Source organism: Elephas maximus, chromosome 2, assembly GCF_024166365.1.
Source record: "Elephas maximus indicus isolate mEleMax1 chromosome 2, mEleMax1 primary haplotype, whole genome shotgun sequence".
NCBI lineage: Eukaryota > Metazoa > Chordata > Mammalia > Proboscidea > Elephantidae > Elephas > Elephas maximus.
Window position 1 is genome coordinate 228,301,008 of NC_064820.1, and position 14,616 is coordinate 228,315,623.

The 14,616-nt window shown below is 40.5% G+C and overlaps 1 protein-coding gene across 4 annotated transcripts in view; it reads left to right on the forward strand.

Annotated features, from left to right (window-relative positions):
- TRAPPC10 (trafficking protein particle complex subunit 10) overlaps positions 1-14,616 on the forward strand; it is a 99,313-nt gene that overhangs the window by 36,116 nt on the left and 48,581 nt on the right. For all 4 annotated transcript variants that reach the window (XM_049874990.1, XM_049874991.1, XM_049874993.1 and 1 more), the window contains one exon: positions 13,934-14,130. In XM_049874990.1, the coding sequence (XP_049730947.1) occupies positions 13,934-14,130 (197 nt within the window). The remainder of the gene's footprint in view (positions 1-13,933; positions 14,131-14,616) is intronic.

A 14,616-nucleotide genomic window follows, 5' to 3' on the forward strand; every position in this document is an offset into this window, starting at 1 on the left:
TTTGGATCTTAGTCCTCTCTTTGTTAAATATACTTCAGATTTTTTTCTAGTATGTTGCTTACCTTTTTTAAAAAGCTTTTATTTTGAAATAATAATTTCACACTTAAAGTTTCAAGAATGTATACAGATCATCCCCCCCCATACACACTACTGTTATATAATTTATTGAACCACTTGGGAATAGGTTGCTTGCATCACACTCCTTATCTTTTAATATACTTCAGTGTGTTTCCTAAGAACAAAGATATTATCTTTGTATCTGTACAAATGAAATTACAAATTTGTATAAATTCAGGAAATTTCACATTGAGGCAATACTCCAATCTGTAGTCTGTATTCTGATTTTGTCCAGGGCCCCATTTTTTTCTCTTCAGATCAGGTTCCAGCCTAGGGTCACATACTGCATTTAGATGTCCTATCTCTTTAGTCACCTTTAATTTGGAAGAGTTCCCTAGCCTTTCTTTGTCTTTTAAGACACCAGCATTTTGAGAATTCTGGCCAGGTATTTTGTGGAATGTTCTTCATCTTGAGGTTATCAGATGTTTCCTCATGATTAGATTCAGGCGTGGAGCCAAGCTGGAATACTACAAAAGCGATAGTGTGTCCTTCTGAGTCTTATGTCTGGAGGCACAAGATGATGTCCATCTGTTCTTGCGTCAGGGGTCCTCAAGACCACCCCCAGGTTCGACGATGTGCTAAGAGGACTCACAGGACTCAGGATATAGTCATACTCATGGATATGATTTATTACAGCAAAAAAGGACACAGAGCAAAGTCAGCACAGGGAAAAGGTGTAGGCAGTGAAGTCTGGAGAAACCAGTCACAAGCTTCTAGAGCCCGTTCCCTGCAGAGTCATGCAGAGGACATGCTTAATTACCCCACCAACGAGTTACGATAACATGTGTGAAGTGCTGTCAGAAGCTCCCCAGAGACTCAGCATCTAGGGTTTTTATTGGGGGTGGTTACTTAGGCACCCTCTGCCTGGGACATACAAAAGTTCTGGACTCCCAGAAGGAAAGCACGTATTCAGCATGAGCAGTATTGTTTGGACAGACAGTTCAGGCGCAGTGAGCTAGTCTTATCATTTAGGGAATGGTGGGAACTCTCCAAAATCCAAGTTCCCGGACACCAGCCAACGGCCAACCTTGTAGGCAGGCCTTTCTGAGGAGAGCAGTCAACCTGCCCTGCTGACTTCTCTGCACAACCCCTCATTGGTATGTTAGTTTTGATCCTTTGGTCAAGGAGTTGTCCGGTTTCTCCATGGCATAGTTATTATTCTCTTGCAACTAGTACACCATCTCTAGGGAGATTATCTAAGATCATGTGAATATCGTGCTACTTGTAAGACTTGTCTGCTTAGACTTGGCATCTCTTGGTGATTCATCCATGAACAGGTCTGAACCAAAGAAGGTTACGGACACCACTCACTCCGTACTTAGGAGCCATCGCTTTACCCCGAGGGTGGGCCTGTATGGACTTGGCTTTTACTCAGTGACTGTAGTCAGCTATCCTTGCTGATCTGGATACCCAAGTTGTCCCAGATTTTACCAGTGGGAGTCACTTCAGGTTGGCTCCTGTATCCCTCTGGGCACTCTCTAACTCTCTGGCATAACGAGATGCTCTAAGCTCATCTTGTACCTTTACCGCCAGAGCCCTGGTTCTTCTGACACTAGGTGTGCTGGCTGCTACTGGAGCGCCGCTGCTTCTGGGCCCTGTCAGTAGACGGAGGTGAGAGATTATGTGTACTGGAGCTCATGGGTTGGTACTGACGGCCCAGCCCAGCCTGCCTTACCCCGTTCCGTGTTTATATCTACCCTGGCTCTCAGCAGCATCAGCACGCTTGTTTGCTTAATCCTACGACACGCGTGAGGTAGTTTCAGAATCGCTACACCCACGCCACAGTGACAAAGAATCCTGCTCAGAAGAGTTCAGGATTTCTTTGTAGGTCTTACTTCTCCTACACTGACCATAGTGGTTTTCATAACGGGTAGGGCTAGTCCTCCCTCGAAGTTTATCCTTTTCCATGTTTTCCTAGCTACCCTTGCATGCCTATTTTTTCATATGAATTTTAGTATCCAATTGTTTAGTTCCAGAAAAAAAATCTTTTTAGTATTTCTGTTGAAACCACTTTTTTTAAATTACCACATGCAGAACTAACATTTTGTTGAGACATCCTAACCAAGAACAAGGGGTGTCTTTCCAGTTATAGAAGTCTACTCTTGTGTCTTTCAGGAGTGTTCTTCGTTAAAGATTTTAAACATTTTTTGCTAAATTTATTTCTATTTTACTTTTTTTGTCGCTTGTTGTAAATAGGGTTTTCTCTTCCATTATATCTTCCAGTTGGTTGTTTTTTATGTCTGTGAAGGCTATCAGTTCTTTTCATTTTAACATCACTGGATTCTTCTGTTGTTTAAATTCATTTTTTCATTGATTCTCTAGGCTCCAGTGTTCAGGATTTTCCAGATATCCTATCAAGCCATCTGCAAATAGAGGTAGCTTTATTTCTTCTTTTCTATTATCTGTGCCTCAGATTGTTTTCTCTGGTCTGAGGCAGCATTACATAGTAGTGGAAATATGGATATCACTGCCTTGTTCCTGACCTTAGTGGGAACAACTGTCGTCTTTCCCCACCGAGGATGCTTTCTGTAGGGTTGAGGTAAATGTATATTATCATGTGAAGGAGGTGTCTAGCCATTCCTGTTTTCTCAAGAGTTTTTATTAGGAATGAGTGTTAAATTTTGTCAAGGGGTTTTTCGGCATCAATGGAGATAATCCTATGACTTTTTCCCCCTTTTTGTTAGGTATTGTTGAGTCAATTTCAACTCGTAATAACCCCATGTGACCGCATAGAACTGCCCCATAGGGTTTCCTAGCTTGTAATCGTTACGGAAGCAGATTGCCAGGGCTCTCTGCCGCAGAGCTGCTGGGTTGGTTTGCATTGCCAGCCTTTTGGTTACCAGTCGAGTGTTTGACTGTTGTGCCACCGGGGCTTCTTTTTTCACCTTAGATCTATTAATATACTGAATTATTGCGCCTCCTACTTTTGCACTGTGTTTGCACTTTTGGAATAAATCCCACTTGATCACAGTATTATTTTCTTAATGTGGTGTTGGAGTCGGTTTCCTCAAGTTTTATTTAGGATTTTTTTTGTATCTGTACTCATAAATGACTGGTCTGTGATTTTGTTGTTGTTGTTCATCACATTTAGGCATGCTATACTTGATTCATTAAAAAAAAATTGGAACTTTTCATTTATTGTGTATGTTCTGAAACCATTTATGTAGTGTCAGAGCTGTCTGTTCTGTAGAGGTTTGATGGAATTGTCCTGTCAAACCGTCTGGACCTGGTTGCGCTTTCTTGTGGGATAGTTTTTCCATAACTTTCTGTGTTTCTTCCATGAAAATTGGTCTGTTCCGGCCATTTGTCAGCTTCTATAAACTATATTTTCCTTAGAAATTATCCTTTTCAGCAAAGTTTTATTTTTGTTGAAATATATGGTCTCTTGTGACTCTTAAAATATAATAAACGTTGACAGTTATTTCCCCATTGTTATTTCTTGTTTTCTTTTTTTTAATCCAAGGATTAAATTTCTCTCTCTTTTTTTTTAAATTGTGCTTTAGTTGAAAGTTTACAGGGCAAATTAGTTTCTCAGTAAACATTGCACGTATTGTTTTGTGACATTGGTTGCCAACCCTGTGATGTGTCAACACTCTCCCTTGCTAGACCTTGGGCCCCCCATTTTCCTCTGCCCAGCTTTCCTGTCCCCTCCTGCCTTCCCGTCCTTGCCCCTGGGCTGGTGTGCCCATTTAGTCCCGTATACGTGGCTGAGCAACATGGATGGTTTGTTTTATGGGCCTATCTAATCTTCGGCTCAGGGATGAGCCGCAGGAGCGACTTTAGTACAGAGTTAAAAGGGGGTCTGGGGCTTCCTTCTGTTTTCTTAGGGTTTATTTTGTTCTTTAATTTTTTGACTTGAGAATTCATTTATTTTCAGTCTTTTACTTTTATTGATATAGATCCTGAAAGCTATGGATATTTCTCTGATTACTACTTGAAATGTGTCCCATAGGGTTTTGTCATTTTTCAGAAATTCCGTATTTCCTGTTTGCATTTCCCCTTTTAACCTGGAGTTATTAAATAGAAGGTTTTTTAATGTCTAGAAAGAACTTTAAAAAGGTTTTTATTAAAAAATTTTAGTTTTATTGCATCGTGATAATGTTGTTTGTGTTTCTATTTTTTATAACTTACTGGTTTTTCCTCTGTGACCTAATAAATGGTCAGTTTTTATGAGTCTTCCATGTGTGTTTGAGAAGGTATTGTCTCTGGTTTCAGGTGTAGTGTTTAATGTATATCCATGGGATCTACCTTCCTGAATATGTTGTTTAAGGTTATTTATATTTACTTTTCTGTCTACTTGACCTATGTTTAACTACCAGTGGTGTGTTAAAATCTTCTGTTACCGGTGTGTTTCTGTTTCTCTTGCCTTTTCTGTAGTTTCACTTTCGTATAGATGGTTGATGCATTTTTTGTTGCACAGGTATTCGTGACTATTATATCTTCATTGTGAATTGTGGCCTTAGCATTTTAAAGTGACCTTTTTTGGTCTTGTTTTGGTCTGAATTCTACTTTGAGGTTTCCTTTATTGCTCAGAATTCTTTAATGTTCACGGAGGGAACCGTGTCTGCCCAGAGATGGTAACTGATTTCTCCCGTATTTTCTTTTAATAATTTTGTATTTTACATTTAGTTCTATATAGCTTCAAGTTATATTTTTGTATTGTAGCATTAACGGGAGGTGGAGCATCTAATTTGCCCAACACCGTTTCATAATTGTGTTATCTTTTCCATAATTATCGGAAGTGTCACCTTTATTTTAAAGCATTGTTCCTTATGTGCATGGTTCTGGACACATTGATTCTATTGCTCCTTATCTAGTCTATGCAGTATCACACTTTTAATTATTATATATTTTTTGTTTCAATTTCTTTATTATGAAAAACATATGGAAAATTCGAAATAATAGTACAGTAATAAATTCAAATGAACTCAAGTGAACATTTTGCCGCACACACACACATACATACAATAAGTCGCAGACATGATACTTCAACCCTAAATACATAATTTATCACATATCTTAAGAATGAGGACAGCATTCTCCTTTATAACTGCGGTATCATTTTTACACCCGAGAATAGTAACAATAATTTCTAGTGTCATCTTTTTTATATTTTTATGGTAGGTATCAATACCTATTTTTTAAAAATAAATTTCTTGGCTATTCTTATACCTTTTCTCTTTGATACAAGTTTTAGAGTCAGATTGTCAAGTGCGCACATTGTATTTTCCAGAGATGGCTGTACCAGCCTAGCCCACCCATGTGCCCTTCTCTGTGTGAGAGTGACAGAACTCTATTGAGAGGTTGGGTCTGTGTTTCCTCTACTTGAACCTAGGTGGGCCTCTCACAGTGGTGGAAGTGACACTGTAATTTTTGAGACTAAGTCATAGAAGGTAGTGTATGTTCCACTGGGTCCTCTTGGGATGCTTGCTCTGAGAACCCAGCCTCCATGCTGTGATACAGCCTAGCAACCTCGTGGAAAGGCCATGTGGAGGTGTTCAGCCAAGCTCCAGCTGAGAGCTGGCCAACAAGCTATCACCAGCCAGCAGACGTGGGTGAGTTCTAGCTCCCAGTCTTCAAGCCAGTGCAGCTAACAGCAGAGATGAACTGTCTCTGCCAAACTCTCTCTATTGTAGATTGATGAGCAAAATAAATGTCCTTCTAAGCCATTACATTTTGGAATGGTTTGTTACACAGCAGTAGATAAATGGCACATCAGTTCAAAAGAAAAGACTGGAAGTGTTTTGGTTGGGATTGTCTTGAATAAGTTATAGACTCCTTGGAGAAGAATTTTAATCAGAACAAACCTTCCCACCGGGGAACATGACGTGGTTCTCCATTCTCTATGTCTTGCTTTATGTCCCGCAAAATGTGTCATAGTATCTTTCATAAAAGTCTTGCAGTTTTATTGTTAGGCTTAGTTCTTGTGACCATTATGAATACGATCTTAAAATTATATTTTCTAGTAGGGAGCCTTTTTAATAAAAAGTCTCGTTGTTAGGTGCTGTTGAGTCAGTTCTGACTCATATTTCAACCCTGTGCACAACAGAATGAAACATTGCCTGGTCCTGCGCCACCCTCACAGTTGTTGCGATGTTTGAGCCCACTGTGTCAGTGCGTCTCATTAAGAGTCTTTCTCTTTTTCTCTTAGCCTCTGCTTTACTAAGCATAACTGGTCTCTCCTGATAACATGTCCAACGTCCATGAGACAAAATCTTGCCATCCTTGCTTCTAAGGAGCATTCTGGTCCTACTTCTTCCAAGGCAGATTTATTCGTTCCTCCGGGAGTGCATGGTATATTCACTATTCTTCACCAACACCATAATTCACAGGCATCAGTTCTTCCATATTCCTTAGTCATTGTCCAGCTTTCGTGTGCATGTGAGGCAATTAAAAATTCCATGGCTTGGTCAGGCGCACCTAAGTCCTCAAAGTGACATCTTTGCTTTGTAAAACTGATTTGCCCAATGCAGTGTCACTTGATTCCTCGACTGCTGCTTCCTTGGGTGTTGATTTTGGATCCAAGTAAAATGAAGTCCTTGACAACTTCAGTCTTTTCTCCATTTATCATGATGTTGCTTATTGTTCCAGTTGTGAGGATTTTTTGTTTTCTTTATGTTGAGGTGTAATCCATACTGAAGGCTGTGATCTTCATCAGGAAGTGCTTCAAGTTCTCTTCACTTTCAGCAAGGTTTTGTCATCTGCATAATGCAGATTGTTAATGAGTCTTCCTCCAATCCTGATGCTGGATTCTTCTTCATATAGTCCAGCTTCTCTGATTATTTGCTCAGCATACAGATTAAATAAGTGTGGTGAATGAACACATCCCTGACGCAGACCTTTCCTGATTTTAAACCACACAGTATTGCCTTGTTCTATTCAAATGACTGCCTCTTAGTCTACGTAAGGTTCTGCATGAGCACTGTTAAATGTTCTGGAATTCCCGTTCTTTGAAACGTTATTCATAATTTGTTATGATCCACACAGTCAATGCCTTTGCATAGTCAATAAAACACAAGTAAATATCTTTCTGGTATTCTGTGCTTTCAGCCAAGATCCATCTGACATCAGCAATGATAGCCCTCATCCCGTGCCCTGTTCTGAATCTGGCCTGGATTTCTGACAGTTCCCTTTCGATGTACTGCTGCAACCGTTTCTTACTTATTCTCAGCAAAATTTGACTTATGTGTGAAAATAATGATATCGTTCAATAATTTCCACATTCTGGTGGATTACCTTTTCTTGGAATGGGCACAAATATGGATCTCTTCCAGTCATTTGGCCAACTAACTGTCTTCCAAATTTCTTGGCACAGACGAGTGACCGCTTTCAGTGCTGCATCCATTTGTTGAAACATATCAGTTGGTATCTGTCAATTCCTACAGCCTTGTTTTTCACCAGTGCCTTCTGGTCAGCTTAGATTTCTTCCTTCAGTACCTTTGGTACTTGATCATGTGCTACCTCCTGAAGTGATTGACCATCAGCCAATTCTTTTTGGTACACTGACTCTGTGTATTCCTTCCATTTTCTTTTGATGCTTCCTTCATCGTTCAATATTTTGCCCATAGAATCCTTCAGTATTACAATTCGAGGCTTGAATTTTTTCTTCAGTTCTTTCAGCTTGAGAAATACTGAGTGTGTTCTTCTCTTTTGGTTTTCTAACTCTAGATCTTTGCACATTTTCATTATAATACTTTGTCTTCTCGAGCTGCCCGTTGAAATCCTCTGTTCCTCTCTTTTGCTTCATCGCCTCTTCCATTTGTTTTTGCTTCTCTAAGTTTCGGGGTCTCCTCTGGCATCCCTTTTGGTCTTGTCTTTCTTTCAGTCTTTTTAATGACCTTTCGCTTTCTTCATGTATGATGTCCTTGATGTCATCCCACAACTCGTCTGGTCTTCAGTCATTGGTGTTTAGTGTGTCAAATCTGTTCTTGAGATGGTCTCTAAATTCAGGTGCAATATACTCAAGGTCATACTTTGGCACTTGTGGGCTTCTTTTAATTTTGTTCAGCTTCAACTTGAACTTGCGTATGAGCAATTGATGATCTCTTCTGCAGTAGGCCCTTGGCCTTGTTCTGACTGATGATACTGAGCTTCCCTGTTGTCTCTTTCCACAGATGTAGTCGCTTTGATTTCGGTGTATTCCATTCGGCGAGGTCCATGGGTATAGTCCCCGTTTAGGTTTTTGAAAGAAGGTATTTCCAATGAATAAGTCGTTGGTCTTGAAAAATTCTATTATGCAGTCTCCAGCATCGTTTCTATCACCAAGGCCTTTTTTTTTTTTTTTTTTATTGTGCTTTAAGTGAAAGTTTACAAATCAAGTCAGTCTCTCACACAAAAACTTATGTACACCTTGCTACATACTCCCAGTTACTCTCCCCATAATGAGACAGCCGGCTTCCTCCCTCCACTCTGTCTTTTCGTGTTCATTTCGCCAGCTTCTAACCCCCTCTACCCTCTCATCTCCCCTCCAGGGAGGAGAAGCCAACATAGTTTCAAGTGTCCACCTGATCCAAGAAGCTCATTCCTCACCAGCATCCCTCTCCAACCCATTGTCCAGTCCAATCCCTGTCTGAAGAGTTGGCTTTGGGAATGGTTCCTGTCCTGGGCCAATAGAAGGTCTGGGGACCATGACCACCAGGGTCCTTCTAGTCTCAGTCAGACCATTAAGTCTGGTCTTTTTATGAGAATTTGGGGTCTGCATCCCACTGCTCTCCTGCTCCCTCAGGGCTTCTCTGTTGTGCTCCCTGTCAGGGTAGTCATCAGTTGTAGCCAGGCACCATCTGGCTCTTCTGGTCTCAGGCTGATGTAGTCTCTGGTTTATGCGTCCCTTTCTGTCTCTTGGGACCAAGGCCATATTTTCCAGCTACCAATCCTTCTTCTTTGTTTCCAACTTTTGCTGTCCAGTCACCAGTAATTATCAATGCATCTTGATTGCATGTTTGATGAATTTCAGACTGCAGAAGTTGGTAAAAATCTTCAGTTTCTTCATCTTTGGCATTAGTGGTTGGTGTATAAATTTGAATCATAATGATATTAACTAGTCTTACTTAAAGACGCATGGATATTATCCTATCACTGACAGTGTTGTGCTTCAGGATAGATCTCAAAGTGTTCTTTTTGAAGATGAATATAGTGCCATTTCTCTTTAATTTGTCATTTCCAGCGTAGTAGACCAGATGATATGATTGTTCAATTCAAAATGGCCAATACCAGTGCCTTTCTGCTTGCTAACGCCTAGGATATCTATCTTTATGCGTTCCATTTCAGTTTTGACAACTGCCAATTTTCCTAGATTCATATGTACTGCATTCCACATTCCTATTATTAATGGATGTTTACAGCTGTTTCTTCTCATTTTGAGTTGTACCGCAGCAGCAAATGAAGGTCCCAAAAGCTTCACTCCATCCGTCATTAAGGTCCAGTCTACTTTGAGGAGGCAGCTCTTCCTTAGTCGTGTCTTGAATGTCTTCCAGCCTGGGGGGCTCATCTTCCGGCACTATATTATCTATTTTATCATCTGTTTTTTTTAAAATGGGTTAAGTCGATAATGTGTAGGATTTTATATTTAAGAGTAATACTGGTTTGTATTTTATGTTAGCTAAATATAAATTGAAACGTTTCCATTTTTTCCTCTGTTAAGGTATGTTCTAACTAAACTAGACGTGGTTCTGTAAAACATATCTTGCCTGGTACATTTTCACGGGGAAGCTCTTTGAATAGCATTTCAGTGTCTTCTCTAGTTCTTAATCTAGTCAGGTGTCAGCATCTCATTTAGGTTTTCAAATTTGTTGGCATAAACATCTATAGAGACCGTATAGTGAATTGGTTAAAAGCGTATACTTTGGATCCTGACTGCGTAGGTTTATGTTGCAGTTATCCCTCACTGTGTGACTTCAGGTAAAATTACATGCAATAAAGGGTATGTTTTAAGTAAACAGTTCCATGAGTTGTGATAAATGTCTATATTCATGTAATAAACGCTTAATTCAGGATACAGAAAATTTCCCTTTACCCAGAAAGTTCCCTGTGCAGCCCCCACCTCATTTAACCTCTGATTTGACTTCTAACGCTCTGGAAGATTTTTGCCTCGAGTTAGACTTCAGTGGAAGCGTACAGTATCTGTTCTCTTGTGTTTGGTTGTCGTGTTGTGACGGTTACCAATATTGCATTCCTTTTCATCGCCAAGTCACATTCCGTTGTATGAATATAGCACAGTTTCTTTATCCATTCGCCTGGTGATGGACACATAGGTTGTTTTAGTTTGGGGCTATTACAGGTAAAGCTGCTTTGAATATTCTTATGTTTATGACCAAACTGAACAAAAAACCAAACCCAGTGCCGTCGAGTCGATTCCGACTCACAGCGACCCTGTAGGACAGAGTAGAACGGCCCCATAGCGTTCCAAGGAGCGCCCGGCAGATTCAAACTGCTGACCCTTTGGTTAGCAGCCGTAGCACTTAACCACTACGCCACCAGGGTTTCCGTGTTTATGGCCAGTGATGTTGAACTGAACATCTTTCAGGCGCTTGTTTCCCATCTACTTATCTTCTTTGGTGATGTGTTTGTCTTTTGCACATTTTTAAAATTGTGTGTTTTCTTAATATTTAGTTTTGGCAGTTCTTTGTGTATTCTGGACAAATGTTCTTTATCAGATATGGGACTTGAAGATATTTCTCCCGTTCTGTAGGTTCTCTTTTCATTCTGTTAGCATTGTCTTCCAAAGAGCTGAAGTTCTTAATTTTCATGAAGTTTAATTTATAATTTTCTTCTTTTTATGCACTGTGCTTTAATAAACTAAAAAAAAAAAACACTAAGAAATTACTGCTCAACTCAAGGTCACAAAGATTTTCTCCTAGGCCTTTATTATAATTTTGGGTTTTATGTTTAGTGCGTGATCCATTTTGAATTATTATTTTTTTAATGTTTCATGTTCATTATTCCAGCACCTTAAAAAAAAAAAAATACTAGCTTTCCTCTTTGAAATGCTGTGGAATTTTATCAAAATCAATTGACCATATACCGTATTTTTATGCAAGTAATGCATGCCTTCTAAGTTCATTTGTGAGTCTCTTCCCCCCCGCGTTAGGTATTTTCATAAGCACACCACTATGCCAAAATTTTTAAAAATGTGGCTGTAAAATAAAATTAGCATAGCGCTCTTACAAAAATACTTCCCGGGGGGTGTGAGGGAGCAAGAAGTTGGCAAACAAACATAGAAAGCATGTTATTAGTGAGAAAATATAATATGTGTGGGTCTGTTTCTAGACTCTGTTCTTTTTCATTGATGTATTTCTCTATCTTTGCTCTCTTGCCTTTCCATATGAATTTCAGAATTTCAGTTTCTACCAAAAAGTCTGCTCAGATTTTGATTGAGATCGCATTGAATTCATAGGTCAATTTGGAGGTAGTTGACATTTTAAGAACATTGAGTCTTCCGATTTGTGAACAAGATCTGGCTTTCTACTAGGTCTCGTTTATTTTCCCTCAGCAGGGATTCGTAGTTTTCAGTGTATAGGTGTTACACTCTTTTGACAAATGTACCCCTAAGTATTTAATATTTTTGATTTTTTTAAGTAGTTTTATTTTTTAATTTAATTTTCCAGTTGTAGGTCACTATCATATAGAAATGCAACCAATTTTTGTGTATTGCCTGTGTGTCCTGCGACCTTGCTAGTATCGTTTATTCTAGTAAATTCCTTAGGATTTTCTACATACACAATCGTGCAGTGTACAATTTAAGAGCTTTACTTTATGTTTTTTGATCTAGATGCCCTTTTTTTTTCTCTTTTTTTGCCTTATTTCAGTGGCCAGAATCTCCAGTAAAATGTTGGAAAGAAGTGGTGAGAGAGTAGACATCTTAGTCTCGTTCCTGATCTCAGGGGAAAAGCATGTGTGTGGTCTTTCCCCATTAAGGGTGATACTAGCTCTTCATCGGCGTGAAGAAGTTCTCTTCTGGTCCTGATTTTCTCAAAGTTTTAATCGGGGATGGATGTTGGATTTTTTTCAAATGCTTTTCCTGCATCTATTGAGATGATCATATGGTTTTCCTTTTGTAATTTGTTAATATATTAAATTACAATAAGTAAAAAATATATTGAATAATTTTTGAAACCCCACTTGGTCACATTGTGTTTATTTATTTTTTCAGATCATTGTATCTGACTTGCCAAAATTTTTGCTAAGAATTCTTTCCATTGTGTTCATGAGGGATACGGGTCTTTCGTTTTCTAATGCCTTTTTCTGGTTTTCATATCCGTGTAATGCTGGTCTGATAGGATGAGTTGTGAAGTGTGTCTTATTTTCTAGTGAAGCCAGTGATGCCATCTGGGCTTGGAGTTGGGTTTGCGGGAAGGTTTTTAACTCTAAGTTGGATTAATAGGTGTAGGGCTGTTTGGGGTACCTGTTTCTTCTTGAATGAGCTTTGGTATGAATTTCTGTTTCTTTATAGATCATTAGCCTTGCTGGCTCAGCGTAGTCCACTTCGAAAGAGCCACTCTTCTAATGTTTCGGTTGCTCACTCTAAATATTTACTCCTGATTTCCCTCAGGACTTTTTGAAACTTTTGTCTTCTCCCTCCCTATGCTCAGTGAGGTCTCTTACCTAGAGGCCCTGCAAGCCCTGGGGGTGGGACCGCTCCTCCCTGTGTTGATCACAGTGGCTCATTGTGCAGGTCAGGGCTCTCTCATGGGGCTGGGAGTCCCTGCCACCAGGCATACCGGAGAGGATTTCACTCTCTTCTTGGCTCTAACCCATGGTGGGCAGAGTGTTGTGATTCTGATCTGGTCTTTTATTTCTCTGGACTCAAGGCCGCCAGCCCTTCCTGCCCCTGGTCTCATTCTTCAGGCAGAATACCCCTGGGGGCTCTTGGAGAGCTGATGTCACACCGACATGCCACAGTCTATAGTTCAAGCCTCCAAGTGGCTGTTCTGTGGAAAATATGTAGCGTTTAGTTAAGTTACTGTTGGGTATTTATTTACAGAACATTGATTTTTCACTCTGAATCTGCTTTGTGAACTTAATGAGCAAAATGCCAGTTATAAATAAGGGGCTACAAATAAGTTAACTCCCTGTTTTTCTGACTCCCTCTGAAATGTTGATGGCTTTTTTTTTCTTTTTTTTGAAGAGAGCTGCGGTTGCACTGGTTTGCTCTTCTGTGGGAGGGAAGGGCCTTTCCCAGCAGGCACTTCCCCAGCAGCATGTTAATTTGTATAACCAGTACAGCTTCCCAGTCTGTCCTTGTAAATCAGTGCTGCTCTGAAGAAGTGCTGGGCTGTCCTTTTCTCTTGGGTCTGCACCTTAAGCTGCCTTGTCCCCGCTGTGTGTGGTCTTCAGTGGCATTGAGGCTAGAGTAACCCTGGGAACTAGCTGAGCACAGGGTGGCTGAGGGACCGCCAGGACACAGCAGCAGCCAGCCCACGTGGAAGGTGCAGCGTTGGTCTTCGGAGGTGAAGAGCTGTGTTAACTGAGTGCATGAGCACAGAGGCTTTGGAGGTGGACCAAAGTACCACATTGCCTAACAAATTCTATCACTGTGGGCAACTGAGCTCCCTAATCCTCAGTGTTCTCGTCTGTAGAATCGGAGTGGCCGGTGAACCTCGGTGTTGCGTTTTGAGATAATGCACATAAAGGGACTGGGCCTGACACAGCATGCCAGTGAGCAATAATCGCTTGGTTGCCGGTTTCTCCCTCAGTGTTTGCTGTGCCTGATGCCTGGGGCTGTCCCCCTAAAGCATCATGGCCACGAGCTGTCTGTTATTGGATGGTTTTTGTCGAGTAGCTAATGGGCATTGATTAACGCGTGACTTATTTTTTTTAGGATACTGAAGTGTATAAAGCTACAGTAAAAGATGACCTCACCAAATGGCAGAATGTTCTGAAAGCTCATAGCTCTGTGGACTGGTTGATAGTAGTGGTTGAAAATGATGCCAAGAAAAAAAACAAAACCAACATCCTTCCCCGAACTTCTATTGTGGACAAAATAAGAAATGATTTTTGTAATAAACAGAGCGATAGGTAAGTGTATCTTTACTTTTCCCTCATTTGGCTAATCTCTGGGTGATACAGATGACCGGCTTCCTGCATAACGCCAAGTCTTTACTCACAGTGCCTTTGTGAGCAGCTGCACTGTGCCTAACACTTGAGCGTATGGTGGGGGTGGAAAAGACCAGGTCCCTGTCCTCACGAAGTTGCTAGTGGGGCAGGTGGAAGATGACAGTCATTGTCCAAGCTTGGGAGGAGAGGATGCTGTGGGAAAAATCACGCAGTGGATCTTCTTTCTGAAGGTGAATAATGGGCGTTAGCAGGTGAAGGACTTATAAAGTCTTACAGTCCCTGTGTAGAGCAGGGTTCCTTAAACGTTAGCTCTAGAGCGCCGTGTTTTGTTTGACTTAACACCTATGAAGAGTACCTGAGAACAGAAGTTATAACAGGCTAACTCTCCTTCAGGAACTTTAGAAGGAGCCCCAGACCTTGTTCAGCTCATTTATTTCACAGGCCTGT